The 27,693-nt window shown below is 45.1% G+C and overlaps 1 protein-coding gene across 1 annotated transcript in view; it reads right to left on the bottom strand.

The window, feature by feature from the left end:
• The window catches only part of FKBP7 (FKBP prolyl isomerase 7), a 71,016-nt gene extending 54,172 nt beyond the window's left edge, over positions 1-16,844 (bottom strand). Inside the window, exon 1 of the mRNA XM_086958702.1 lies at positions 16,454-16,844. Coding sequence (XP_086814828.1) covers positions 16,454-16,671 — 218 coding nt within the window. The 5' untranslated portion in view covers positions 16,672-16,844. The remainder of the gene's footprint in view (positions 1-16,453) is intronic.
• Positions 16,845-27,693: the final 10,849 nt, after the last annotated feature.

Genomic DNA, 27,693 nt, shown 5'->3' on the forward strand with positions numbered 1-27,693 from the left:
AAGCCTTTCCTTTCTGCCCCTTTTGTCCGAATTTTGGATTGTTAATCTGCTTATTTCCTGGCGCCAAGGAAAAAATACTTATGCCTGCAAAAATAAATTGGAAGCCATCTAGATGGTAAAACTTTAGATTTTTTTTTTATTTTTTTTTTAGGTTTTTTAGGTTTTACTAAGTTACAAAACTGTATACCTAACCTTGGAACTGTACCTTGGGAACATGTTAGAAGGAAAAGGGCAATTTCGATATTAACATGTGTTCTTTGGTTTATACTGTAGAAACAATTGTACCCACCTCTTGACAAGCCTCAAAGGCATAGGAGTGATGATAAATGAGATGTTTAGTTAAAAGCAGCCTATATATTGTCCTGAGGGAACTGACACGGCCATCGCACTAAATATTTCAGCTGACTCTGATACACAAATTCCATACTTGAGGCATGACAAAATAGTGGGATTAACTGAAGCCATCTGGGAATCAGTCATGGAGAGAAAGAATCTTCCTAAGAAGCAAAAGAGAACGCAGCAATGCTGCAAGACTTGTAAATTAGGCATCAATCAGCTTTAAAATGAGTGGTGCTACTGAGCCATGTTAGCCGAAACATAGGAAATTCAATCTAAGACTGCGCCTTAGACGCCTATCCTGGGAAGCTAGGATGCAGAAGAGAATTATCTATTCAACCTGTTGATGGATTTAACAATATGAGGGAGCAACATTGGAAAAATATAGCACTTCACGAAGGGGTTATAGTTGATTCACAGTCTGAGTACTTCTATGCTGTACAAATGTCATTATTTCTGACAGACCAGTAAAATGTTTCTTTTCAGGGATACTGGTATCAGGAGTCCCCTAAGAGTTGCTCCAAGTTATGTTGATGTGCTCACAGCAGAGTGGGTGACTCTACTGGGAAAGGCACACCACAACTGTAACCACTATAATTAGTAGTCTTTTTGTGAAAATCTGTAAAATGTTTCATAAATAGTATTTCACAATACCCCCTTGAATGTGATATGAATGTGGTTAGCATAGGAATACATATGTGGAGATGGGATTGGCTCTGCCTCGGGCCCTTCGACCCCTTCCACGTGGGAGGCCATCGATGTTGGCCTGACAGTAAGAACAGTTGTGCCCTTACCTTGTAGCTTACTCTCCTTTCCCCAAGCAGGTAACTCCTCCTACCCAGTGCCCCCTCTCTGGAAAGCCCAGGGCCGCAGAGAAGTTTGTACAAGCTTTACCAGGTCAGCCTGCGGCCTGCAAGAAGTTAACACTGTAGAAGTGAAAGCCATAAGAATTGTCACATGCCCACACCTGTAGGGAAGATGTTTTCCTCTGTGCCCATTCCCTTTCCTATATCCTGCAGCCACCTTAAGCTCTCTGTGACAGGAAGCAATAGAGAGAGAAACCCCTACCATTGCACATATTATTCGATGCCTCCCAACATTGTGCTCTCTGAGACACTGCAATATTATGGACTGCGATTCATGTGACTAGACGACAGACTAAGAACGTATATTAAAATGATCCACCCCAAATTTTCAAGTGCAGTTAAGAACCTGAGTGGCTGGTTGACCTTCAGCATAAAACTGGCGCTTGAGGCGAGCACAACATTTCAGTTCATCTTTGAATTCGTGGAAGCTCTGTGAGCCAGGACAGGTGACAAATTAAAGCAGGGACATAGCACTACGCTTCCTTCTTTGAGATCCTGGATAGGCATGGACTGAGGAAAAATGCTTTTATTATTGTGACTTAAGAAGAAGAAGATAGACCAACACAAATGCAGAAAACTGGTCTGAAATTAAGTTTAAGTATTGCAAGGCTGGACTGTTTCAAGTTCCCAGAAGGACTTCTTGCCTGTTGAAGATAGCCAGCCCGACTTGATAAGGTCATACGGATTACTTCTCTCCACCCATGGAAGTCAGTTGCCATTTTTGTGTTTAAACACGACTGCAAGGATGTGACTGCTAAGAGAACAACTAAAAACACCTCAGAAGCAAACTGCTGCTTTTCTGGTGTGTTGCCTGCATTTACTTCCTCCCCTATGGCTTACAGGCTTACAGCAAAGCCTACGATAGGTCCTCCTTAGCAAGATCATCCAAAGTGACTCGATGACACAGTCGCATCAACTACAGTGACCTGCAGAGAATGGCACTCACCAGGCCTACTGAAGTGAGACAGCAATCCAACTATGTTGTATACTTTACCCCCTGCAAGAGACCACCTTGCCACAACCAACTGCTGTGAACCCAGGGATATTGCATGGTTTGTTCTACATGTTAACAAGGCAATTTTTCTAGTGATCTTTATTTGTTTTTTTTACAATGTTAAACTCAAATACAATAATGTCAGAGCAGTTACATATGTTAAAATGTGTATCCAGGGGCTACCAATATAAATTTTGCCACGATAAACCATTGTAGTTAAAGTACATCTCCCAGGGAATGATGATTCCTGACATCAGATGATTCTGGACATCAGTTACTCCATCATCATAAAAGTCGTGCCAATTTGCTCATATCCTTTCATACTTCTGCGGACAGCCATGAGCATCCTAAAACTGCTGCTCCAAAATGTTGCATCACTCAAGGCCCACTTTCCTTTAAGCAGGATTCAGTGCATTTGAAGCTTTCCATGTCTGCAATCTGTTCCTTGCAACAATCAACATTTAAAGTCCAATAACAAGTGTAGGATCTCTGTTAGTATGCAGGTCATATATGATATTCAGCAACGCCCATCATGTATAAAGAACAATTTTTATCTAAGTGACATCAGGTAGAACATCTGGAATTGTGTGCCAATATCTTTGCAGCATTCTACACCCCCACACTTAGTGCAAGAAGTCTCCACTTCACAGTCACCATTACATCGGAGACATGTAGTCAATTCTTAGTGTCCCATTGGCCATAGCCATTCCCTTCGGTAATAAATGTGGTGCATATATTTTAATTGAATGAACCTCATTGATGCTGCAATGGCAATTTCTCTTGAGGGCCCCCTGCCACTTCCCATCCTTCAACGCCTGCCAGGTCAGTCTCTCAATCACACTTAACTGTGAGAACATGTTAGGTGTAAAGATTTTATACATATGAGAATTGTTTTTGTGAGCAATGCGGCAAAACTAATTTTGGCTTTAAGGGTACTAATTCTGGAATGTCTTCTCTTGTATTTAGATATGGTATGAGCGTGTGTCTAAGTTGAAAATAACAGAAGAATTGGGACCTTAATAGGCCAAATTCCGCCGGCAGCTCAGTGAACGATATTACGAAATGATGTTCCCCAATGTCGAAACACCCAAAGAGTTTCATCCTGTCAATCCTTTGAGCTTGGTTACCTCAAAGATTAAGCAGTATGTGCCTTCAGTTTCTTTTGCCACACAATTTCTCAGAAAGTTTGTTTCCAAATTGTGGGAACAATTTTGGCGGCCGGGGGATTATCTAGGAAGGCATTGTACCCATAAAGAAAATACGTTTGGTCTGTGCCACCAATTGCCCAGGGTTCAGTGGCATATGCAGGGTCCGGTCTGGCATCAAACAGCCATACATTGATTGTGCTGGTGTGCTACTCACAAATATGGAACAAAGTCTGCCATTGTTCAACGCCTCATCATCGGCTGACTAGCAAGATTTTGCCATGCTCAGCGGAGGGGCTATGTTAAACCACAGGAAAGACTTAACTATGGCTGAGAATAGCTTAAACAATTATTTGTGGATCTTGAATGATATATTTTGTAAGATATACAACGCTTTGGGCAGAACTATCATTTCGATTAAAGTCACTCTGCTCATTAACAAAATTGGTAGGTGCATCCAGCTGAGTGTTCGTTTTCGGTTTTCTATCTGTGAAGCCTTTTTTTTGCCCCATAACACTTCTTGGGCATTGGAGACATATATGGTTAAGTATTTAATCCCCTCTGTACCTCTCTTTAGGTAACATTATGTAACCCAGCTGTCGCAAGAGACCCTCCCCCAACCGGAAACATAACAGAAAAAAACACACCTGTTTGGTAGCTGAAGTTACAGAAATTCACACATCTTATATTACAAAGTAAGGGCAAGTCCTAAAAACACAGCAAGAAAGTACAAACTATGAAAAGTATCAATAGGCAGTTCAAACAGTGCCCTTACACCTTACTACCTAAACACAACAACAGTAATAGAATACTGATAAGACACGGGAGCACACCAACACCGTGTGTTATTCATTGACGACAAGATGCACCACCAGCTGTATTGAGCCTTGACAGTTTGAATTCAATAGAGTAGGGATGCACACCTTTTTTACTCACTTTTCAAGCTATTTGCATATGCGTTCTCTTTGAAGCGTGCCGTTTGGCTCGGCACCATGCCCACACGGTGCATGAGTAAATATATTTAACTGAATGGGGGCGCATAGTTGCCCCCACCAAACTCACAACCGAAGTAGCCTGGTGCAGGCAGTAATCCAACTGTTCGGAATAAATCCGTATATTACATTGTAATCCAGTTTATGCACTCTGTTATCCAATTTTTCAAACTTTTTCTCCCACACGCGGAGTGGATTTGCCAATTTACAAGATTTCACATGTTAAGGCTGGGCCATCCGAACCTCTTGCACAGAACACGAGTAGAGCAATTTCGTCATTCAGTGTAGTTTATTTAAAATACCCACGGTTCTTGTAAATGGGCAAATCCACCCTGCGTGTGGGAGAAGAAGTTTAAAAAATTGTATAACAGAGTGCATAAACTGGATTACAATGTAATATACGGATGCCTTGACAGTTTGACCATTTATTTTATTTATTTGCCTGGAGGGTGAAAATCATTGCAAAATATAAATTAAAAGGAAATAAGGTACGATACAATAAAATATGTGGCAACCTCAAACACCCGACTGCTTGTGCAATTTAACAGACAATGATTTACCAAAGCAAAAAAAGGACACAGCCCTTAAAGAAACCAAAAGTCAATGCTGTCCGTGAGCTGAAACTAATATAAAACCATTAATACAGAATATCATGTAATTCACAAACCTTCAGAAATACAATAAAGTTGCTCCAGGGATAAAAAATACACAGCCAACCCAGTTCAACAATAAATAAGATGAAATAAGTGAAATTAGAACAATCGGATTCCATTTGTTCTAACAACTGCTGTGCAAACAGGTGCAGCGTCTAGCTGGCAATTATCTAAACATTACAAATGGATAACAGCAGCTGAAACGGATGACCAAAAGAGTCAAGAAAAGTCAATAGCCGGTATTTGTGCAAACATAGCAGTTCAAAATGAAAAAGAGTTGACAATAAGAAAGTTGTGCCAGCATTATAGTAAGCGCAACTAGTCCACATATGGAACAAACGTGTTAGTGAAGTTTGTATCCAGTTCTACTAAAACTTGCAGTCAATACACAATCTAGGACGAAGCAGGCTTCTTGAGAATTAAACCATTATTGTACTATTAAAACAATGATTTAAAAAATAAATGTTAAAAAATAGGCAAATGTATAACTGTAAAAGCTACAGCACTCAATATCCTGGTTGCAAACTTCATAAATTAAAAAATAGAGCTAATAACTGGCACAGCTCCCCCTTCAGACATTTAATAACAGCAGCGTTACAAGATCTAATATTCAGTTGTCTTAAAATAGGTAGAAGCCAGTAATGCCTGGGACAAGAAAGATAAGGGCACAACTATTGTGAAAAAGAGACACATTCGTGGCACGACAACCCCTGCATAAACCATCTTGTTCTTCAGTCAAGCGTCCATACTTGTATGCTTTTAGAGGAATCAGGCTGAGCCGTAGACAAAGTAATTGTGTTCTGACAGTAAGTTTTGATGGACGCAATAGATAGAATAACTAGCAAGTCACCATGAGCAGACAACAGCCAAGCTTGTTTCAAAAGAATTTTAGCCAGCTTTCTCAATGGTAAAGAAACTTAGATGAGATCATTAGCTTAATCAGTTGCTTAATTCACCTTTTTCCAAAGACTAGAACTTAGTTTTTGATGCATTAATGCTAAACTTGTTAGCTTTATAGTAATCTGATAGGCTGGTCAAAGATCTTTGTAACCCAATTGCAGATTGGTTCATTAAAATCAAATCAAGAGCATAATGCAATAGGTGCATGTTTCTGCCTCCTATTTTAGGAGGGGAAGGCTTTGGCTGTGCGCGGGTGATTATCCAAGTCAGAAAAGTACAGATTAAGGAGCAGAAGGGCCAAAATTCAACCCTCTTTCAGCCTCCTATTAGTATAAGTCTTTGTTGAGGTGGACCATTTGTTTAATACTCGCACTTTCACCCATGTATTGGAGTAGAGGCTGATGATGGCCATCAGCAAGCACGAGGGAATGTTCCAGACTGATAATGCGGCCCAGAATCGGATTGCGCTGTGGCAAAGTCAATGAACATGCTGTACAAAGAACCTGCACCCTTTTTTGTGAAACTATTGATCAGTGCCATTAAACATACCAAATTAATCTCCAGCCCCATGCCCTTTAAGAAGCCTGTTTGTGTTGCAGGGATAATTTTCTTGTTGCTTGTCATTTCCTGCAACAAAAAAAATCAGCATTTTCGCAAAACACTTTCCATCCCATCAAGTAGAGCAATGAGACGGAAATTTTCAGGCTTGTCGTAAGAGCCCTTCTTATGTATGGGAACTAAAAGAGAGTTCCGCCAACACTCCGGAACCTGATTCCTCAACAAGTATACATTAAAAAGAGGAGTCTATTCGTCCATTCTGCTTTAGCTGCTGTGAAAATACTAGCTGCGAGTCCATTTAGACCAGTAGCGCCTGCAAGACGCATCGAATCCCAGGTATCAGTAACCATACCCTCCATGATTAGATCCAAGATTGGACTGGAAGGGCCTACAGGCAATGGCAGACTGGTTGAGTCTCTGACAGTCGTTGGCTCATGCAGCAGGAAGAGCAGATCGACATACAGGGAGGAACTATAAACATACCATCCAGATGCAGAAATATTGATTAATTCTCTAATCTGATGGCCTTCTGAGAAGTTATGAACCATAAGCCAACATTTCTTAGGATCCTTAGATTTTATTGACTTAATATCATTCCATTGCTCATCTTGGAGCTGCTGTTTTTCCTCATAGAGGTGGCGCCGATGTTGCATGCATTGGGTTTTGAGCTTCTCCTTCAAAGCAAGGTTTGCTGTGTCCTTTTTCACAGCCCTTATATTTTTGTTTTAGCAATTGTTTTAGAAATAATGCATCTTGATGTTTTTAGTAAACCCGGGGTTTAGGGTATTTAATTCCAGTGCCTGGGAGTGGAGGGGCAAAGGGCTTGAAACCAGCCTTCAATTGAGTATAATGATTTCATTTCTGATGACGATAAATATGCTTGCAACTGCTCACTCATACTGGCCTTTACTCCACCATCCCACCAGAGCCTTCTGTTTCCATCTCTAATTGTTTCCCCTGCATCATTTCTCGCTGCAAAGATACAGTGCTCAGGGGTTAGGAGCAGGACAAAATAGTAAAATCCCTTACAAGCATGTGATCGATTTTGAAATTTACAGTGCGATTGTAGTGCTGGATTGTAATCCATTAATAAACTACAGTGGCCAATCTTTGATGAAACGTGTGTGTAAAAGCCACAGTATGGTCGCTTGGGCTTCTGCCATTCAGTGATTGCAGGCCTAAAGTTTTCAGAGTCGTAGTTAGTGTGTTGCTCAACTTAGTAATGGTGCCTTTATTTTCACTACTTCTGGTAGTCATGGAAAATCTTGGTTGGACAATAAACTCCACAACTGCAAATCCAATAGCTTACAGCAGACATGTGCTTCGTCTCAAAAGAGATTTCTACAAAGCTTCCAGTACTCGTCTTCGTATATGAGTCTGTAGCGTATCCAAAAATAAGAGCTATTGGTATCTTTATCCAAGTTCCTGCAAGACTAGAAAGTCAATCCATCAAAATTCTTTACCCCACAAGCCAATTATGTAATTTGATTGGTGCATAATCATAAGAATTTGTTTCGCATCTCTGCGTCAAAATTCGGCATGCAATCTCTATCAGTCATGATCTTGCTCTCATTCAGTGTTCATGTAAGATACAAAATTAGCCTGGAGGTTTGAATAAGAGTCAAAATAATTTAAAACCTGCATTGCTATTGACCTAGAGTTTTTGGGAACAAGCAAGTATATGAGATCTTCTGCGTATAGTGAAATTTTATCCACCACGCCTGTATTCCAGACATAGGGCCCGATTATGATCTTGGCGGACAGGGTTACTCCATCACAAACGTGACGGATATCCCGTCCGCCAAATTGCATTTCCATTATATCCTATGGAACTTACAATACGGCGGACGGGTTATCTGTCACGTTTGTGACAGAGTATCCTATCCGCCAAAATTGTAATCAGGCCCATAGTCTAATTCCTATGTATACCCTAATAAATGTTGCCAGTCACGCAAAATTAAGCGGTGATGGGGGCATCCCTGATGGAACCTCCTGGCAAGGGGGATGAGTTGTGTTAATATTCGATTGACCATTACCCATACTCTAGGTTTGTTATTTAAAAGTAGGCTGTATTCAATGTATGGTGCAGTGTTTTGCAGTGTAAATAAGTAATTCCAGTCTACAGAATTGGAGGCCCTCTCCAAATAAATTTGGAGCTTAGCCACCAGTTCCTTCTATTTAGGTGCTAAATCAATGAGGTTGAAATGTCTTTGAATATTATGTCCAGTTAACCTGATTGACATAAAGCCACTTTGGTCTTAGTAAACGAGTGTCTCAATCACTGTTAATGGATGATTCGCTAGGTTTTTGCAGTAACCTGGCCTCTGCATTCAGTAAAAAAAATAGGGCTGTATGAGTAACACTTATAAAGAGGTCTACCACTCCTGGGAATGACTGTAATTACTGTCTCACTGACATCCTCTGGCTAAAGACAGCTTTCCAAGCCATGCAAAGCTAGTGGCATTTGCCTTGTAATATTCAATTGGCATACCACTTGGTCACGAGGTCATGCCAGACTGCATATGTTCTATTTGGTCTGTGATCTCCTCATAAATATTTATTGGTCAGGTACTCATCTCTGAGAAATGTAATTTTGGAGTGTGTTTCAGGGAATACTTGGTCGCTGCTGCCACTAAAAAAATGAGCAAATTCCTGAGTAATCGGTGACTACCTGTTCATTTCAGTTTATGATGTTAAACACTTTCCTCAATTTATTAACCAATAAATCAGTTTATCTTCTTTGCTGCCTACTCTACTTTGAGATGCATTTTGTGCTTATCTAAACAAAGGCACTTATAGTGCTATTTGGTGGTATCTATTTTGTACTGGAGTAATTCATTGGAAGACTCTCTGTACCTCTTTCGTGATGTAGTATTATTTACTCAGCTCCTTTAAGTTTTTCAGTTTTTTCTTTCTTGTGCTGTGTGATGAATACAATAATTCTACCGGTTTGAGGGTCACCCATAGGCCCACTGGCGAGTCCACTGAGCTTTTGTTGAGCTGAAAATATTAAGTGGATTTAGTTCTTATGGTGCAGAGTATCAGCTCATCTAGTAGGGTAGCATCTCTTGGCGTCAGCTAGTGGGACAAAAACATATAATCTAAACTTGAGAGAATTTATGTGTTCCCAAGAAAAATGTATAGCCACACTTAAGGAGTATGCCACAATAAAAGTAGCTAAATGGGTCAACCCTACAACACCGGAGTCTGAGTGCCGGTGCCTGCCTAAAGCCTGGTGCATGACACAAAATATCATTATTCCTTTGGAGCTTCTGGGAGTAGCTTGGTGAGCGTATTTAAAAAATCTGTTGACAGCAATAGCGGTACTTAAACCATCAAACAAAAATTTGTCTTCCTCTCCATTGTACCTGGCACCATTATCCTGTCATTCAAAGCATGAGTTACAAAAAAATTGAAATTGTTTTTAAGTAGAATCACAATAACTCTCAAACCACATTTGAACCCAGCAGGATGCAATCAGTCAACGCCCCATTTTCCAAGGGGCTCACAATTATTTCTCATCAAATGTGTTTGATACATCACTAATATATCGGGAACTAGGCAGATTGTAGGACTGCTGTGTGCTTAATTTTATTTGGTAAGCCATTCACAATCCACCATACATAATGAATTTCTCCTGACGTATTTTACTGTCTGGCCAATGTTTTAATACATTTCCCTCTTTATCTTGGAGTGATATAACAACATGTACTTTAGATCTAGGGCTCTCCGTTTTTGTTTCACTGAATCAAATGATTTCCTCTGCTCGTAAACCAGTCTAGTATAGTCTGGGAACTCTAGAATAATTGGTGAATCACACTGCACTTCCTCTTAGTCCCTTGTCATTCTTAAAGTAAGGTCAGTATCTCAAGAATCTTGAGATCAAATTTGGGCAGGGCCCAGAGGGCATTTGAAGATTAGAGTACAGTGTGCCTGTTCAACTATAAATCAAGGGAAAAGCATGTCATAGGGCAGAAAGCTCTTGCGTCACTGCTCAAGAAATGCTTCTGGCCTGGGCCTTCTATTCTTTTTAGGAAGCCCATGATTCTTAAGTTGTTACAGTGAGAGTGTTCCTTTGTATCTTCTGCTCGTGCTGACTGTTTGCTGGAAATTACATTTAAGTGCTGTACTATAGTTTTGATCTCTCTCACCGTATTTTAGAATTCAGAAAAGAGGCCGTTTACCTCCGTTACTCAGACCACTGTTTTTTTCGCAGATCCTGGCAGAAGAGTGTTATATCTACAGTTCTGTCTTAGCTGGGTGCTTGCATACTTTGTAATGTATGTCCGCGCAGTGAAGCTTTGGGTATGCATTTCAGGTGATGCTTATCCAGAGCAGCAGGAAAGCTCATTATATGATCATTTCCTAAGATGACCAGAAAAGAAAACAAAAGACAAATACAGGCAGCAGGATGTGAAAAACAACACAAGCAAGAAGTAACTGGTTCCCTTTACTTAAAGCACTACAGAATGTCCCACTATTCAACTGAGGGAAGAAGTTTAGCCTGTGCCTGTGTTGTACCATAGCAGCATTTGCTGCTCATGTTTAACAGCATCTATGAAGCTTTAAGTAGAACATAATTGATAAAACTGCAGTGCATAAAACTAAATAGGAAATATTCATGACATTTTTTGTGCAGATAAAAATGCTTTTATGAACCATCCTCAGTTGTTACATCAATCAATGACATGTTAGCCCTAAAACTACCTGCATCTATCTGAACGCCATGCTGAAAAACAATAAAAAATAATATTAAACGAGTCAAGAGATAGCCAGTAATGTGCCATTGTACTAATATAAGGCTTTTGTCCTGAAAATGTATACTGTTCCATTTATCATTAAACTAAACTATCCTATACAGTCGGGAAACATGTAGACAAGATAACGATGAGAAATAAGGAGTTATCTGGTAACTTAAAACAACTTTAAATATCACTCCTCAGTGATGTGTTTACTGTAGCAAAGAACATCTGGGCATCTTGTTTTTCAAAATAACTGTTGATTGATATTAAGCAATTGTCTGATAGTTTCAAATTTATAACCAATGTAGTTCATGTGATTTATCTTTTAAAGTGCATAAACGTGGCCATGTATGTCATCTGTCTGTTTTTGTCAAGGGTTTATAATCAAAAAGTATAGACGTTGTGGGTTTATTAAAAGTAGCAAATGTGTCCTCAGATGCTTTTGGCATGGTATAAGTCAGCAATTTAGCCTGACATGTGCTTTACGTGCTTTCCTGAAACTGTCATAGTTTTAATTCCTAGTCCCCAACTTAAAATGGTGGACGTGCCCATCATTTCAAAATTCTACACGTTTGCAAAGTACTACAGCACTTCAGTTCTTATAAAGTGTGTGTGAAGCACTATATAAATACCAGTACAACACAATATAATATAATACCTGACCATGCCTCTATTGTTCACCTCAGCGAGGCATGTTTGGAACAGAAAATAACTAAACATGTTGATTCTTTGCATTCCAGCTTGCATGTAAAATCCCCAACATTTACAGAGATAATACTTCCTTTGTGTCTATAGTTTTGGATACTGGAAAAGCCAGGAGCTATCTCTACAAAAAATATTGGAACAACATACCTGGATATTTTAAAAAAGGCATATCTACCCTGTTTTCCTTAATACAAATTTGGGAATCATTTAGACAGCTGTGATTTACTAAGAGGCCTTCTTGTATTTGCTACATACGCGTATAGTTTAACGCGAACAAATGCCAGCTTTTACTGATTTTTCAAAGGTTACTGGCCTTGACATAGAAACTTCCACAGCGGAAATCTTACTGCTTACAAACTACAGTTGCAAGAAATATTTAGGATTTTCTGTCAGCCTACCCAGCTACTCATCCTTCAGAAGTACTCGTTCATTGCCATCATCATCTTAATTTTTATTAGTGGAGTGAAAGATTTTAGTCAGCACTACTCTCGATTCCGGGTGAACAACCAGCAACTATTAACTAAGGACAGTGAAAATGGTCCACACTGCTGTACTAGGTTGCTAGCATAGAAGTCAACTACTATCTGAAAGAACAAATGTTTAACCTACAAAATATAATGATGACAAAAACGAGTTATGCATACTTTGTGTGTAAGCTATGGCACCTACAAATGAAAGAAGCTGGGGTAAAAGGTGACAAGCGTTCCAGTCGCTAATATATTATTTTATATTTTCAGTGGCTTTAAGCATAAGCAATATCCAACAATGGTTAGTCTTTTGTGGAGGTTGCCAGGCAGTCCGTGGATGGCACATTGACAAATACATGAATAAGTTAGTGGGTGTTCATAGACATGATTTACACTGTGCAGTTGACTCGATAAAACCAACATAATGCTCCATCTTTGTTGGTGGTCATCTCTCCCTCGCATGCCACAAGCCCCACCCAGAAATAGTATGGAAGCCCACCTTTACCATGCCCAAAAAGCCCACACTGACCAATGGTCCCTCCTTTTCACGGTGGACGCGCTTGTTACCTTCTGGAATATGTACTCCAAGACTGAGCACAGGGAATGTATTTACGCAGAAGACTCCCGCGATCCAACTCAATATGGCCGCTACACTTGCCAAATTGTGGCGGCCATTTTTAGACATTTGCGCGGTCTAGTTTCTCACCAGACCACGCAGCAATGCTAACGCGGAAGTCCTTTTAATGCTCCCCTCGCCGGAGACACGCTAAGATGCGGTCCGGTGGGGAAGCGAAGTAGGTGTGCTGGTGCGGCGTCCCCAGGCTTGAAGTAAGTGTTCCTCTTTCCAACAGGTACCGCAACAAACAAGGGCACAAGCTAAAAAGAACCATTACTTAGTAATACTAATACTACAAATAACTACAGCCGCCATTGTTTCTCTTTCCTTTTCCTTCCCTTTCCATTCTTTCACGACAGGATTGTTTCAAAAGGGAGACACCGCCCCCTCCCAGAGACCATGATGTGCTATTACGCACACTGACAAGTAATGATTCGAGCAACACTAATCAAAATTTGTGTTGTTTTGCGTGAAATATTGTGTGTGTTAAACTGTCATATCAAGTCCTGTGTTGTTTTTATGTGTGAATTCACGCCACGCATCCTACCTGCTTGTGTTTTTAAATTATTCTAGGCACAATCACTGGAGCATTGGAAGTCTGCACGCTCCAATATGGAGCAAACCACTCATATTAGTGTGCAGCATGAAGGAAGAATTGTGTACCCTCACACAAAGGAGGGGGGTTGTTTCTAATGTTTTCTTTATTATTTATATTTTCAGATATACAATGAGAACTAGGAATCGTATGTATTTAAACGCATGCTTTTATTAGTAGCAGCGTTCACTATTTTTTCCTGATTTCTTTTCTACTTTTCCTATTGAGGTTTAAACAGGAGTGGCAAGCACAGGGCTGGTCCCTGTGTGGTCCTGAGGAAGAGCTAGGGGAAGCTCGAAACATGTCGATCACACACTGATTCCCTTCTGATTATAGATTGGTACACGGTGTCAACCCCACTTTTAACCATACCTACCTAGGAGCTGGAATAAAATAGTTTAGGCCCACTAGCACGGTATTTTAAGTCACCAACACCCACTCCACTAAACATTGCACCACACATAGTCTTCCATGAAAAAGTGCTCCTACGTAACTCCGCAAGTCGTAGCATGCCCCAGTTCGTAGAGAGCTGGGATGGCCCCAATGATTAAGCATGTCACCGTGGGGAAACCCTGGTGAGTGAGGGGACTCAAGAAAGAAATTTTACTTTCTTCTGTTTTTTTCTGACCGTATTGGCCAGGAACCACAGCCACAAGCTAGGTCTAAGAACCCAATTCCTTGGGTTTATGTTTTGAGTATATGTATTTGGAGGACGACCTAGACTTCTATACTCCTTCTCCCCCTAATTTATGTATTGGTTATTGTAGATAGACAGGGCTAGTTCTGGGCAAAGTCACTCACGTGTTAGTCGAGGTATTCCTTTATCAGCAGGCTCAAACTCTATTTCTGGGCACATAGCTTCTATGTTCACTCATACCATATTCAATCCCGGCTTCCCAGCTTGACCAAACTATGTGGCCCTGGGCAATCCAAAAAATTAACGGGGATAGTAGAGCCAAGGGTCTGGCTTGGCTCTAACATCTGTTGCACAAGCCAAGCCTTAAAAATCTCTGCCATGTAATTCGTGCAACAAACATCATGTAAAAATATGTTAATTAAAACCCTATATTTCTTTACATGCAGAAGTGTTTCACCGTAAACATCAGATATCATTATATTGCAGGACATTTATTAACTGATTGTTTTTAAACAATGAACTAAGAAAAATGACTGTCATCCTGACCCAACTACAGTGCTATTAGTGAACTGGGAGGCATGTCTGTTGTGGCGTGCACCCTACATGTGGCCTAAATTCTTATCAATCCGTATAGAAATACTATAGTCTAATAAATCGAACACAAGACAGATACTTGCCTAGGCTCACACAATTAGGTTTGCCAGGGAAGTCTGGGTTAAGCCCAGGTTTTCTGGTTTCACATTGTGTAGTTCAGTCACTAGGTAGAAGTCTCTTTCTCCTGTTTTACATCCAAGGTTAATGCCTTGTCTTTGTCTTGAATTGTTGGTAAATGCGGTTAGTGCGCGGGCAGCATGGCACCATGAAAGGTTAGCTCGTTTTGGGCTTAAGGGTACCAGAGGACTTCAAGCTGAGCAAGAGGCATCTGAGTTGAGTCGGACATCTGAGTTGAGCCTTGCTCGAGCATTCAGTGGCTTGCCCACCTCCAACCTGGGCCATTACATTCTTCACTGCAGCTCCTTTTCTCTGGGCATAATATCTGAGAGCAGAGAAAAACTCGCTTTTATATGGTTCAATAGTCCATAATGTTTCTCCAGTTATCATTTTGTTAACACTTTATTTGGTATTTTTAGAATAAACTGGCACAATAATATGGCATACCTCAACTACACCATTGTCAGTGGTATACACTTTGTGAGTCGAAAGATTACAAATAATCCTGGAATTAGTTGTGTTTCTAATGACTAATTCTTGTTTGGCAACAGACCACTGCTCCTGAGACCATCATTCTTGGTGCAGTGGTATAATTGTGAACTGACCCTGATGTTGTCTAACAAATATTTCTTTGTGTGTGTATGTTTTCTAGTTTTTTTAATCCTTAAATAAACCTAACTACAAGTGAATGTTTGATGAATACTGCTATGTATTGTACAAACCTAAGAACATAAACCTATTTTGACTAGTACCTGTATCGGATATCTATTTTATAATTGGGTGACATCTTCCGCTGTGTCCTTAAAATTGACCTTTTGTTTTGAGTTTTGACCCTTAATCCTGAATTTCAGATCTCTCCTTTTTGCATATGCACTTCTGTGCTTGTACATTGTTCGATGTAAGTGTCTGCTAAGAAAGAAAGATATTAAGCAATTAAGGCTTGCTTACTGCAAGCTCTGCTCTTTCTTCTGCCTGAGCAAGCACAAACCCAGAGAGAACACTTCGCTTTCGGCCAAATACTATGTACTGCTAGTACAAGTCCCTACGTGTATAGACAGGCTCACACAATGTGGTCTACATGTCACGTCTTAAGGGGCCCTGAAACCAGCCGTTTTATATACTTTTTTCTGCAAACAATTTTCTTTCGCTGAGTCGCTCTATCCAATCCACTGCTAGCTGCTCCTTCCACGCAGTGAGAACAGGGAGGTTTGTCTCCTCTCGGCATCCTTACGCCCCGCTGCCGTAATGTAACTCTATCCTAGCATGCATACCCCGTTCTCCCTCCTACCCCGTGTAGCCCGAGTCAGCTGATAAAAAATCCGATTGGCTTGAGCTTGGTATATACTGGCGTACACACCTTAACAAATAAGGTGAAAGAGTCGCAGAACCTCTAAAACAATCGTTGTCGCAGTATTTCCGTCAGAGGGGCTTTCCACTTTTCTGTCAGCCCTTTAAAGATTACGTTTCAAAAGCTGGCAAGAAATTATGTTTTTAATGTAGATATACATCAATAGAAGCAAGTGGCCTCGGACTTACCTGCAATAGAATTTAGTATTATCTTCCGCTAGGTATCCGTCGTAATGGGCGTTCACAAGGTCGCCTTTCTTGCTTTTCTGGCTGCACACGCTCGGAAGTTCAACAACTTCTATCTTCACTCCATCCTTGAACACAACTTCGTTCGTCTGTCCGAAAACGCGAACCGAAAGAAGGCTAAAGCACTGCAGGAAGAAAAGTGGTTCGAAAAACGCAAACATGGTTAACAGTCTGCCGACTTACAGATGCTCCGACTAGTGTAGCTCCCGAGATTCCGCACGGCGTTTAACTGATCTCTTGAACACGTGGCACTTAGACAAAAAAAACTATAATTTACTTCAGACTGCTTCGAGCACTGTTCATCCGCTCGCACTCCCTATTTTGATTCAACCCCTCCAGCTACATGATGACAGACCGAAGCAATCTGAATTCCTCTCCTGGCTCTTTTTTATCATGCATAATGATGTAGACAGCAAGCTTCAAACTATAACCTCATTATTATCATTTGACCGTTATTTCCAAATAACCGAATGAAAAATAGCACACATGCTATAAATACTGTACGGCCCATTTTGACAATATTTGTTCAGATTTGTAAGTCTGATAACATCCTGTTTTTTCCTTCTTCTCAGTGCTCTTGGTTTCCCAGCCTTCCTTAAACCTGTCACGTAAAAATTTGCATTCGTGCCAAGAATTTTCAATTCTATTAAGAACAGGAGGCGAGGATTATGCTTTCTCTATTTCTTTACTGGAAAAACACAGCAGCCAATCAGCACACAGTAAAGAAAAAACGCACTACAAAACCCATGAACCTGGGTAACCATAGAGTATAACACAGTATATAAAGGGCCATAGAGATGACAACTTCCTCTTTCTATGTCCATAGTCATCACAACAAGAAAAGTTCAAAACGGCAACTCCAACAATCCACTAAGGATTTCCCGCGGAGCGGTCATCATCAGGCTGAAGAGACGAGGGCACTTCCCATATCCACAAGAACAGCAGAAGACCAACCAACTGGAGGAATTCGAAACACACCTCATTTAAGGTCGGAGCCTGGAAGAAGAAAAAACAGGGCCGTAAAGTCCATCCCAAAAGGAAAAAATCATAGAATCCATGACAGGGAGGGAACATTTCATAGAACAATCAACATTATGGCATAGCGAAAGCGTAAGCAATACAATCCATTATAAAGAATGAAATCAGGGTGGGATAATCCTCGCCTCCTGTCCTTAATAGAATTGAAAATTCTGGGCACGAATGTTAGCAAATTTGTAATTCTATGTCAGGACGGAGGGTCCGATTATGCTTGTTCAAAGCTCATCCACCACTACTGAAGCAACACTTACAATAGGTTTAAAATAGAACTTTTTAAATACAGAGTTAGAAGACCAATCAGCGGCCTTCATGATGTCATGCAGACTGACACCCATGGAAAAGGCCTTGGAAGCCATAGCTCCCCGTGTCGAATGGGCACTGTAAGAAATGGGGGTTACCCAAATCTTCAAGGGGGTAGCATGGCATCAAGCGGGCAGGCCAAACTCCAAGGACATGTGAAGCATTCACGCAGTATCCACAGACGACACACCAGGCACACTACAAAAGAGACGCAACTCCACCTTTGGTTGGAAAAGAAGAAGTTAAGTGATATCTCCAACCTGTAAGGTAAAAGGAAAAATACACTGGTAATCACATCAAGGCGCCAACTGGCACCCAAGCCAAGTATTTCAGTGAGGGATTATTTACATGGGACAAAAAGGGTTGAGTCCATAGTCCATAGTGTTTAGCTGAAATATAAAAAGGTTAGCACTTGGCACATATCATCAATGACATCTATGTAAGGGAAAAATTCACATGGCGTGTTCGCCCATTAAACATGCAATCAAACATTAGGGGTAAGAACCCAAAATAGCTGACATTGGCGATTCCTGCAAAAAAAGTATAGGAATCACCTGGCATTAACATTAGGCAGGAACACCTGTAATAAAAAATTAGGTTTCTTCCCCCCTCCACCTAGGGAACTACGCGTCAGGCAGGGCCAACTCAGGCCTTCATCCTTGGTAGCGGCTGTAATTACAAAAGGCAGCATCCTGCATAACCCCTGTAAGGAAAGACATCATGGCATACCAGCATCCACTAGCAGGCGGGTATAACCATAGGACCATTAAGCCACCTTCGCAAGCCCTACAGGACATACAGAACCCCAGTGTTATAGCCTTAGGGAAAAGACCTGGGGAACATGACTCCTTAGCCCCCAACCTGCAACACAAACATCAGGTAGTGCATTGGCATCAATAACATATGGACCAGGCTTGAATCCCACTGCACCTGGGCATCAATCCCCTAGCTTAGGCGTAATACTGGGCATGTCATCACAGCACATTATCATCGGTCCCCCATCACCATAAATGCATGGGTCTTATCATACCAGCAGGGGACACATTACCAAAGCTGCATTGCCATAGGGCACCATCACCTACAATGTAAACAAAGGGGGCGGTTCAGCAGGGGTAGAAGCACAACCTAACTCCCCAAATAGACAGGTCCACTGTAGGGACAATTAGTCTCGGCCGACTACTAACAGCGGGGAGTCCCTCCGGGTCCTCAGGGGGGGGGTTACCCAGTTTCCAACAGAAGAGGGGTGGGGCGAGCACCGACCCTGTGCCCCGTTGCCCTCTCCACCCTCTTCAGATGCCCCACTCACCGGCTGCTCCCGGGGATGTCCTTTGGGCTGTGGGCTCTCCTCCTGCTGCTGGCCCCTTTCTCAAGGAGGCCGGTCAGGAGACTCTTTGTGCTCTTCTCCTGTAAGCTCGGACCCCCTTCTGCAGGGTCCTCTGGGACTGTTAGGCAAGATGAGGGGAGGGGCAGGCACCGACTCGTACCTCGACGCCCCCTCCCTCTCGCTCCGTTATAGGTGGACACAGCGGGGCTTCCCTCCGGGGCTTCACCACACCACTCCCGGTCTCGTGCTCCTTGGGGGTCCCTTTATTTCAAAGCCGGCCCTTCTTCTGAGAGGGGCCGGTCAGGGGAGGCCTGCGCAGCTCTGGCGCTCTTCTCGGGGCCTTCCAGGCCTAACGCGGCCTTCCTGGGGCTGCCGGCTCCTTTGGGGGCGGGGGCCTAGTGCAAGGGAGGCTCCCTTTTTAATTAATTAATTAAATGGCGGACATCGCGCCAAAACGAGGGTAGGCTCCTCCTGCTCGAGTCCCCTCACAGTGCCCTCAGGCCACAGCGCGATTCTCCTCAACAGATGACGCTATTTACAGCGCACTGCTCCTCCCTCTCAGCCCGACAGAATAGAGGCAGTTCAGGGCTTCTAGGGACACGCAGCTCCTCCCAGTCCTTCTCTAGCGCTTCCAAATTATAACGCTTCCCAGGCAGGACAGTTCAGGTCAGGGCAGCAACAGTCTTGGAATTTACAGCGCTTAGGTAGGCAAACCAGGGCTTCCAAGTAGGCTCCTCACGGAGGGGGGGCGAACAGTTCCACAGCCAGCCCCAGGGGCACACTCCTCACCTCCTGGTGGGTTCAAGCCCACAGCATTCCTCCTCTTCTGGGCAACTTTTTCCCTCAGCGCTGGCGTAGTTCAAGGTCCCACGGCGTCAGGGACCTATGAAGAGTCCTCCCTTGTCAGGGGCCCATGGGGACAGCAGAGGGGGGGGTTTATAGGGGTGCAGGGCCCAGCTCACAGGCCCATGTGGCGGTAGCACCTCACAGCAGGTCCCCTCTCTTTCTTGTCCCAGCGCTGACTGACTCTCTGGTGACACTTCTCCCTATTTATACCCTCCTCCCAGGCAGTGCCAGGACCTTCTAGAATGTTGGCACATCTAGCCTAAACTGGTTCTAGGGGAGGGGGTGAGCACCCTGGGTGCCAGGCTTTCCCTCCAAAAGCTAGGGGTAGCTGGGTAATATTAACTAGACCGCCAACCTAACGCAGTCAGGTGGCACTACCCAGGGCCATGGCATCCATTTTAAGTCTCAGTACATTTCAGTCAGGTGCAGTTTTAAAATGGGGGATATTTTCTGTACACCATTTAACATCATGTAATTTTACATTTTCAACAAGGTGTCTCACACCACTCATGGCCTATACAGGTTTAATCCCATGGGGGAGACATCCTAGGTAAGGGGGTCAAAAGCGAAAAAATTTGGGGGAAAAAGGCCAAGTCCAACACGACTCCCCCTTAGCCAAAAGCCAGGGTAGACCGATCAATGCCTTGATGGGCTTCCCTGCTTGGGGCGGAAAAAGGTGGACGCAGGCCTGCAACTACAGGAGCACCTGCAGTCTCTCCTCCACTCTGGAACCCAATGGTTCTCTTTCGCAACCCTCCCTTCACCAACAGAACCACCCCACTGGTGTTCCCTAGTGGGATGTTTCTCCTTCCTAGAGTGGGAGGCTCTAGCCTCAGGCTTGGAATTCTCTTGAACCACTCTCCTCTCTCCAAATTTCCACTGGTCCACCCACCTGGGGTCTACACCCTCAGGCTGACCAGCCCTTAGGGGCGAGGCTCCCCTCCCCCTACTTCTCCTCCTAGGGTTCCTCCATCTCCTACGCCTGGGGACACCCTCACACAACTCTCTCCCCAACCTGGAGTCGAAACCCACAGGCTGAACCGGTGACAGGGGCGAGTCCTCCTTCTCCCTGCACCCCCTCCCAGAGTTCCGCACCCTCCTACCCGGAGAAGTACCCCTGGGAGTCTGTTCCGGGGGGACTCTGGTTACAGATGTCCCTCCCACCAGGGCAGGCAACTCCTGTCCCTGGCCACCCAACCCAGGGTCTGTGCCCTGTGGCTGAGCTGGTGACAGAGAAGAGACCTTCCTCCCTCTGCACCCCCTCCCAGAGTTCCGCACCCTCCTGACTGGAGTAGTACCCCTGGGAGTCAATTTGGTAGGGACCTGCATTATAGGAACCCCACCTTCCAGGTCAGGCAACCCCTGAACCTGGAAGCCCAGTCCAGGATCTAGACCCTGTGACTGGTCAGACCCCCGAACCACTGGAGCTCTGATTATTGATGCTCCGGGTCCTCCTGACATAAGGGGATCCCTCCCTCTGGATGACACATCGGGGCAGCCTAGCCTCCCAAGCTGGGGTTCTCTTAAAGAACACTCCAGGCCCGGTGGCCGCAGCTGGGGCACCTTGGGACACCTCCCCGTCTCACTCCCTTCAGGATCATTCCCCTCAGCCTTCCCAGACGCTCTGGCACTTACCCAGAGGTCTGCCTCCCGTGCAAGTTCCCTGGGGTCTGAGAACCCGCACTGCAACAGATGGTGACGCAGTCTTGGGAAACAACTCCTCAGCATGTGCTCCCGGATAACGGCATGGCACAGCCCATCCCAATCCTCCACTGCTCTCCTCACCACCCAATCCTCCAGTACAGTCCAACACTCCTCCTCAAACTCTCCCCAGGACTGATGGGACAGCTTTCCCCTACCCCTGAACACTAACCCGTCCTCCTCTTCCGGGGAATCAGGCACAGTCTCCTGGGCTTCGGGAGTGGGACTCCTTGCACTGGACCTACACTCGCTGCCACCACTGGATCCCACCCTCCTCGGTGAATCCAGACTCCTGAAACCACTCTCAGGGGACAACCTACCCACCTGAGCTGATCTCTCTCTGGCGAAGGCCCTTTCGGCCTCTGCCATCCTCTCAAGTGCTAGGACTTTTTCAGTCTCTAGTCGCTGCTCTTCTACCCTCAGCTGCGCTAAGCCCTCGGCATGCCTGAGCTTTGCCAGCGCCAGCTGATACTCCCTCTCTTCTCTCCTATCTACCCACTCTTCTGGGGACAGGGAAAGGGATGGGGCAGTGCCCCCGGGACTGGACCCAGTGCGAGACTCCCTATCTTCGGTGTCCTCCACAGCTACTGGTGTCTCCGCCCTCTCAAACTCTTCCTCCTCCTCATCGGAGTAATTACCTCCCAGGGTTCTGGATGGGGAGCCCTCTCTCTGGTCTCTAACCCACTGACCCTTCAACACCTCGGGGGGGGTAGTCAGACAAGTCCCCATCAATCTCTAAGGGCTCTCCCCTCTTGAGGGCCTCATAGAGAAACAAATTCCTCCTAATGTTCCCTACTGGGGGTATCCCTCTCTCCAGGAGGAAGTCTATCACCTCCTGTTCGGTGTACTCCATCAGTTACACTTCCTGGTAAATCAACCCCATCGTGGTGAGGTACACCCGGGACACACCCTCCCAGTGGAACAAGGGGACACAATTCTGCTACAACACTTTTCAGGAGGAGGCAATCAAAAAATACAATAATCCCCACAACAAGGCCGGATTACATCCAAAGCTCTATTTGCAGTGTAACCCGTGGCCGCTGTGGTACTGCGCAAACACAAGTCCTATCCCACCGCTGCCACCAATGTAAGAAATGGGGGTTACCCAAATCTTCAAGGGGGTAGCATGGCATCAAGCGGGCAGGCCAAACTCCAAGGACATGTGAAGCATTCACGCAGTATCCACAGACGACACACCAGGCACACTACAAAAGAGACGCAACTCCACCTTTGGTTGGAAAAGAAGAAGTTTAGTGATATCTCTAACCTGTAAGGTAAAAGGAAAAATACACTGGTAATCACATCAAGGCGCCAACTGGCACCCAAGCCAAGTATTTCAGTGAGAGATTATTTACATGGGACAAAAAGGGTTGAGTCCATAGTCCATAGTGTTTAGCTGAAATATAAAAAGGTTAGCACTTGGCACATATCATCAATGACATCTATGTAAGGGAAAAATTCACTTGGCGTGTTCGCCCATTAAACATGCAATCAAACATTAGGGGTAAGAACCCTAAATAGCTGACATTGGTGACTCCTGCAAAAAGAATAGGAATCACCTGGCATTAACATTAGGCAGGAACACCTGTAATAAAACATTAGCATTCTTCCCCCCTCCACCTAGGGAACTACGCGTCAGGCAGGGCCAACTCAGGCCTTCATCCTTGGTAGCGGCTGTAATTACAAAAGGCAGCATCCTGCATAACCCCTGTAAGGAAAGACATCATGGCATACCAGCATCCACTAGCAGGCGGGTATAACCATAGGACCATTAAGCCACCTTCACAAGCTCTACAGGGCATACAGAACCCCAGTGTTATAGCCTTAGGGAAAAGACCTGGGGAACATGACTCCTTAGCCCCCAACCTGCAACACAAACATCAGGTAGCGCATTGGCATCAATAACATATGGACCAGGCTTGAATCCCACTGCACCTGGGCATCAATCCCCTAGCTTAGGCGTAATACTGGGCATGTCATCACAGCACATTATCATCGGTCCCCCATCACCATAAATGCATGGGTCTTATCATACCAGCAGGGGACACATTACCAAAGCTGCATTGCCATAGGGCACCATCACCTACAATGTAAACAAAGGGGGCGGTTCAGCAGGGGTAGAAGCACAACCTAACTCCCCAAATAGACAGGTCCACTGTAGGGACAATTAGTCTCGGCCGACTACTAACAGCGGGGAGTCCCTCCGGGTCCTCTGGGGGGGGGTTACCCAGTTTCCAACAGAAGAGGGGTGGGGCGAGCACCGACCCTGTGCCCCGTTGCCCTCTCCACCCTCTTCAGATGCCCCACTCACCGGCTGCTCCCGGGGATGTCCTTTGGGCTGTGGGCTCTCCTCCTGCTGCTGGCCCCTTTCTCAAGGAGGCCGGTCAGGAGACTCTTTGTGCTCTTCTCCTGTAAGCTCGGACCCCCTTCTGCAGGGTCCTCTGGGACTGTTAGGCAAGATGAGGGGAGGGGCAGGCACCGACTCGTACCTCGACGCCCCCTCCCTCTCGCTCCGTTATGGGTGGGCACAGCGGGGCTTCCCTCCGGGGCTTCACCACACCACTCCCGGTCTCGTGCTCCTTGGGGGTCCCTTTATTTCAAAGCCGGCCCTTCTTCTGAGAGGGGCCGGTCAGGGGAGGCCTGCGCAGAGAGACGGCTGGATGGCTACACAGAAACTCCCTCCAATTTAATTCCTCTAAAACAGAGGTCCTGTTTTGTTCAGGCACCAACATACCCCGCCAGTTTCCGAGTGAATTCTGGCCCCCAGAGACTAGAGACAAACCTCTGCCAGTTGCCTCGGTTCGCAACCTGGGAGCCATGCTCGACAACAAATTAAGTATGGAAACCCAGGTAACAAAAACTGTGGGGATCTGCACAGCCCTGCTACGCTCCCTGCGGAAAATCATGCCACTTCTCCCTGCACAAGCCCGGGCGTCGATAGTCAGGTGTACGATACTTAGTCGCCTCGACTATTGTAACGCCCTGCTCCTGGAGTCTCCAGTCACGCTGATGGATCGACTACAACGAATTCAATCTGCCGCCGCCAAGCTGGCTCTTGGCTGGACGAGGAGGGCTTCGGCCACAGCAGCTCTGGCCGAGCTACATTGGCTACCCTTAAAACAACGTGTGGCATTCAAGTCCCTCTGCATTGTCTTTAAGGCTCTGCACGGACTCGGACCCAAACCTCTGCAAGCCCTGTTTCTGTGGTACACTCCCACCAGAGACCTACGCTCATCCTCGGCCTGTCTGGTAAAGGTACCCAGATTTAATAAAGCCAGAACCGGGGGCAGATCCTTCAGGGTTGCAGCGGCCAAGTTATGGAACAGCTTGCCCACTGACATACGTCAGATTTCACAACTTCTTCCATTCAGGAAACGCATCAAGACCTGGCTTTTCCCCCAATAAATGCCCGTCTGACAGTTTTTCCCGGTTATCCGTCAGCAGAGTATTCTCCAGCGCCAGGAAGCCTGCAAGGTATCAGTCGCGCTTTACAAATACTCAAAATAATAATAAATAAAATAAGCTCTGGCGCTCTTCTCGGGGCCTTCCAGGCCTAACGCGGCCTTCCTGGGGCTGCCGGCTCCTTTGGGGGCGGGGGCCTAGTGCAAGGGAGGCTCCCTTTTTAATTAATTAATTAAATGGCGGACATCGCGCCAAAACGAGGGTAGGCTCCTCCAGCTCGAGTCCCCTCACAGTGCCCTCAGGCCACAGCGCGATTCTCCTCAGCAGATGACGCTATTTACAGCGCACTGCTCCTCCCTCTCAGCCCGACAGAATAGAGGCAGTTCAGGGCTTCTAGGGACACGCAGCTCCTCCCAGTCCTTCTCTAGCGCTTCCAAATTATAACGCTTCCCAGGCAGGACAGTTCAGGTCAGGGCAGCAACAGTCTTGGAATTTACAGCGCTTAGGTAGGCAAACCAGGGCTTCCAAGTAGGCTCCTCACGGAGGGGGGGCGAACAGTTCCACAGCCAGCCCCAGGGGCACACTCCTCACCTCCTGGGGGGTTCAAGCCCACAGCATTCCTCCTCTTCTGGGCAACTTTTTCCCTCAGCGCTGGCGTAGATCAAGGTCCCACAGCGTCAGGGACCTATGAAGAGTCCTCCCTTGTCAGGGGCCCATGGGGACAGCAGAGGGGGGGGGGGTTTATAGGGGTGCAGGGCCCAGCTCACAGGCCCATGTGGCGGTAGCACCTCACAGCAGGTCCCCTCTCTTTCTTGTCCCAGCGCTGACTGACTCTCTGGTGACACTTCTCCCTATTTATACCCTCCTCCCAGGCAGTGCCAGGACCTTCTAGAATGTTGGCACATCTAGCCTACCCAGGGCCATGGCATCCATTTTAAGTCTCAGTACATTTCAGTCAGGTGCAGTTTTAAAATGGGGGATATTTTCTGTACACCATTTAACATCATGTAATTTTACATTTTCAACAAGGTGTCTCACACCACTCATGGCCTATACAGGTTTAATCCCATGGGGGAGACATCCTAGGTAAGGGGGTCAAAAGCGAAACATTTTGGGGGGAAAAGGCCAAGTCCAACAGGCACCAAAGTGGGAAATGTCAATGCCTGCTTCCAGCATGAGCCATCGTAACCAGCGTGCCAGAGTAGCAGGAGTAACGGGCTTGAAAGGTTTTTGTAAAGCAATCAATAATTGACCTTGTAAATCAGAACGAAAAGGTGCAGTGCTTACCTCGTAATCTTTGATACATTGGACTACACACAAGTGAGGGTTGTGAGGAAAAGAAGGATACGTTATCGAAGATGTATTACATTTAGTCCGTCGTGAAAGAACAAAAGTAACACCCTCCGGGGAAAAGGTGCGACCTGCCAGGTCCAAAGCCCGTACATCAGAAACCCGTTTGCAAGAAATCAAACACAACAACATAGTCAACTTTGCGGAGAGTAGTTTACGGGTCAATAAAGAACTAGCAGGCCAGGCCTCTAAGAAACACAACACAATTGATACATCCCACAGGGAAGCATATTTGGGACAAGGAGGTTTAACCATCCGGATGCCTTTAAGTAACTTAGAGATCAAGGGATGTTCCACAGCAGGTTTACTATCAATGGAAACGTGACCCGCAGAAATCGCAGAACGAAAATTATTGACCGTTCTATAAGCCAACCCAGATGAAGCCATAGAGGCCAGAAAATTGATAACCAAAGGGAGATCTGCTGTAGCGGGATCCACCGACCGCTGTGCGCACCAATCACACCAGCGTTTTCAACTTAATGCATAACGCTTACGTGTGTTGGGGGCCCAAGTTTCAGTGATAAATCGGGTAGCGTCTCCAGATAACCCCGGGACTTTCCACCGTCCCCCAAAATCCTGCACGCCACCAGACGGAGTTGACCCAACAGAACCAGAGGGTGCGGTTCGTGAAGAGGGTCCAGCAACAGATTCCATCTGTGAGGAAGAAGGAGCGGCATCGAGCAGCTCACCTCCAGAAGGACTGGAAACCAAGCTTGAGCCCTCCAAAGAGGAGTGATGAGAATGAGCTCCGATTGGAATTGTCTCGCACGGGCCAGAACCCGTGGAATCATCACGAATGGAGGAAAGGCATAACACAGGAGAGGAGGCAAAGATTGGAGAAACGCATCCATGGCGAGGGCCTCCGGATCCGGACGCCAACTGAAGAATCAGGGAACCTGAGCGTTGAGGCGAGAGGCTAATAAGTCTAGGTGACAACGACCCCAAATCCTGGACAGCATGCGAAAGATGCGAGGATGAAGTTTCCAATCGCTGAAATCGGTTAGATGACGAGAATTCCAATCCGCGATCCTGTTGTCGCTGCCCAGCAAGTATTCTGCAATAACTATGATCTGACGTTGCAGACAAAGATGCCAGAAGTCTTGCGCAATCTCTGCCAGAAGTCTGGACCTGGTACCCCCCAGTTTGTAGACATAACGCACTTCAGAAATATTGTCCATTCTGAGAAGAATGCAACAAGACGTCTTGTGAGGAGACAGACTCC

Source organism: Lissotriton vulgaris, chromosome 2_1 (assembly GCF_964263255.1).
Source record: "Lissotriton vulgaris chromosome 2_1, aLisVul1.2, whole genome shotgun sequence".
Taxonomy (NCBI): Eukaryota; Metazoa; Chordata; class Amphibia; order Caudata; family Salamandridae; genus Lissotriton; species Lissotriton vulgaris.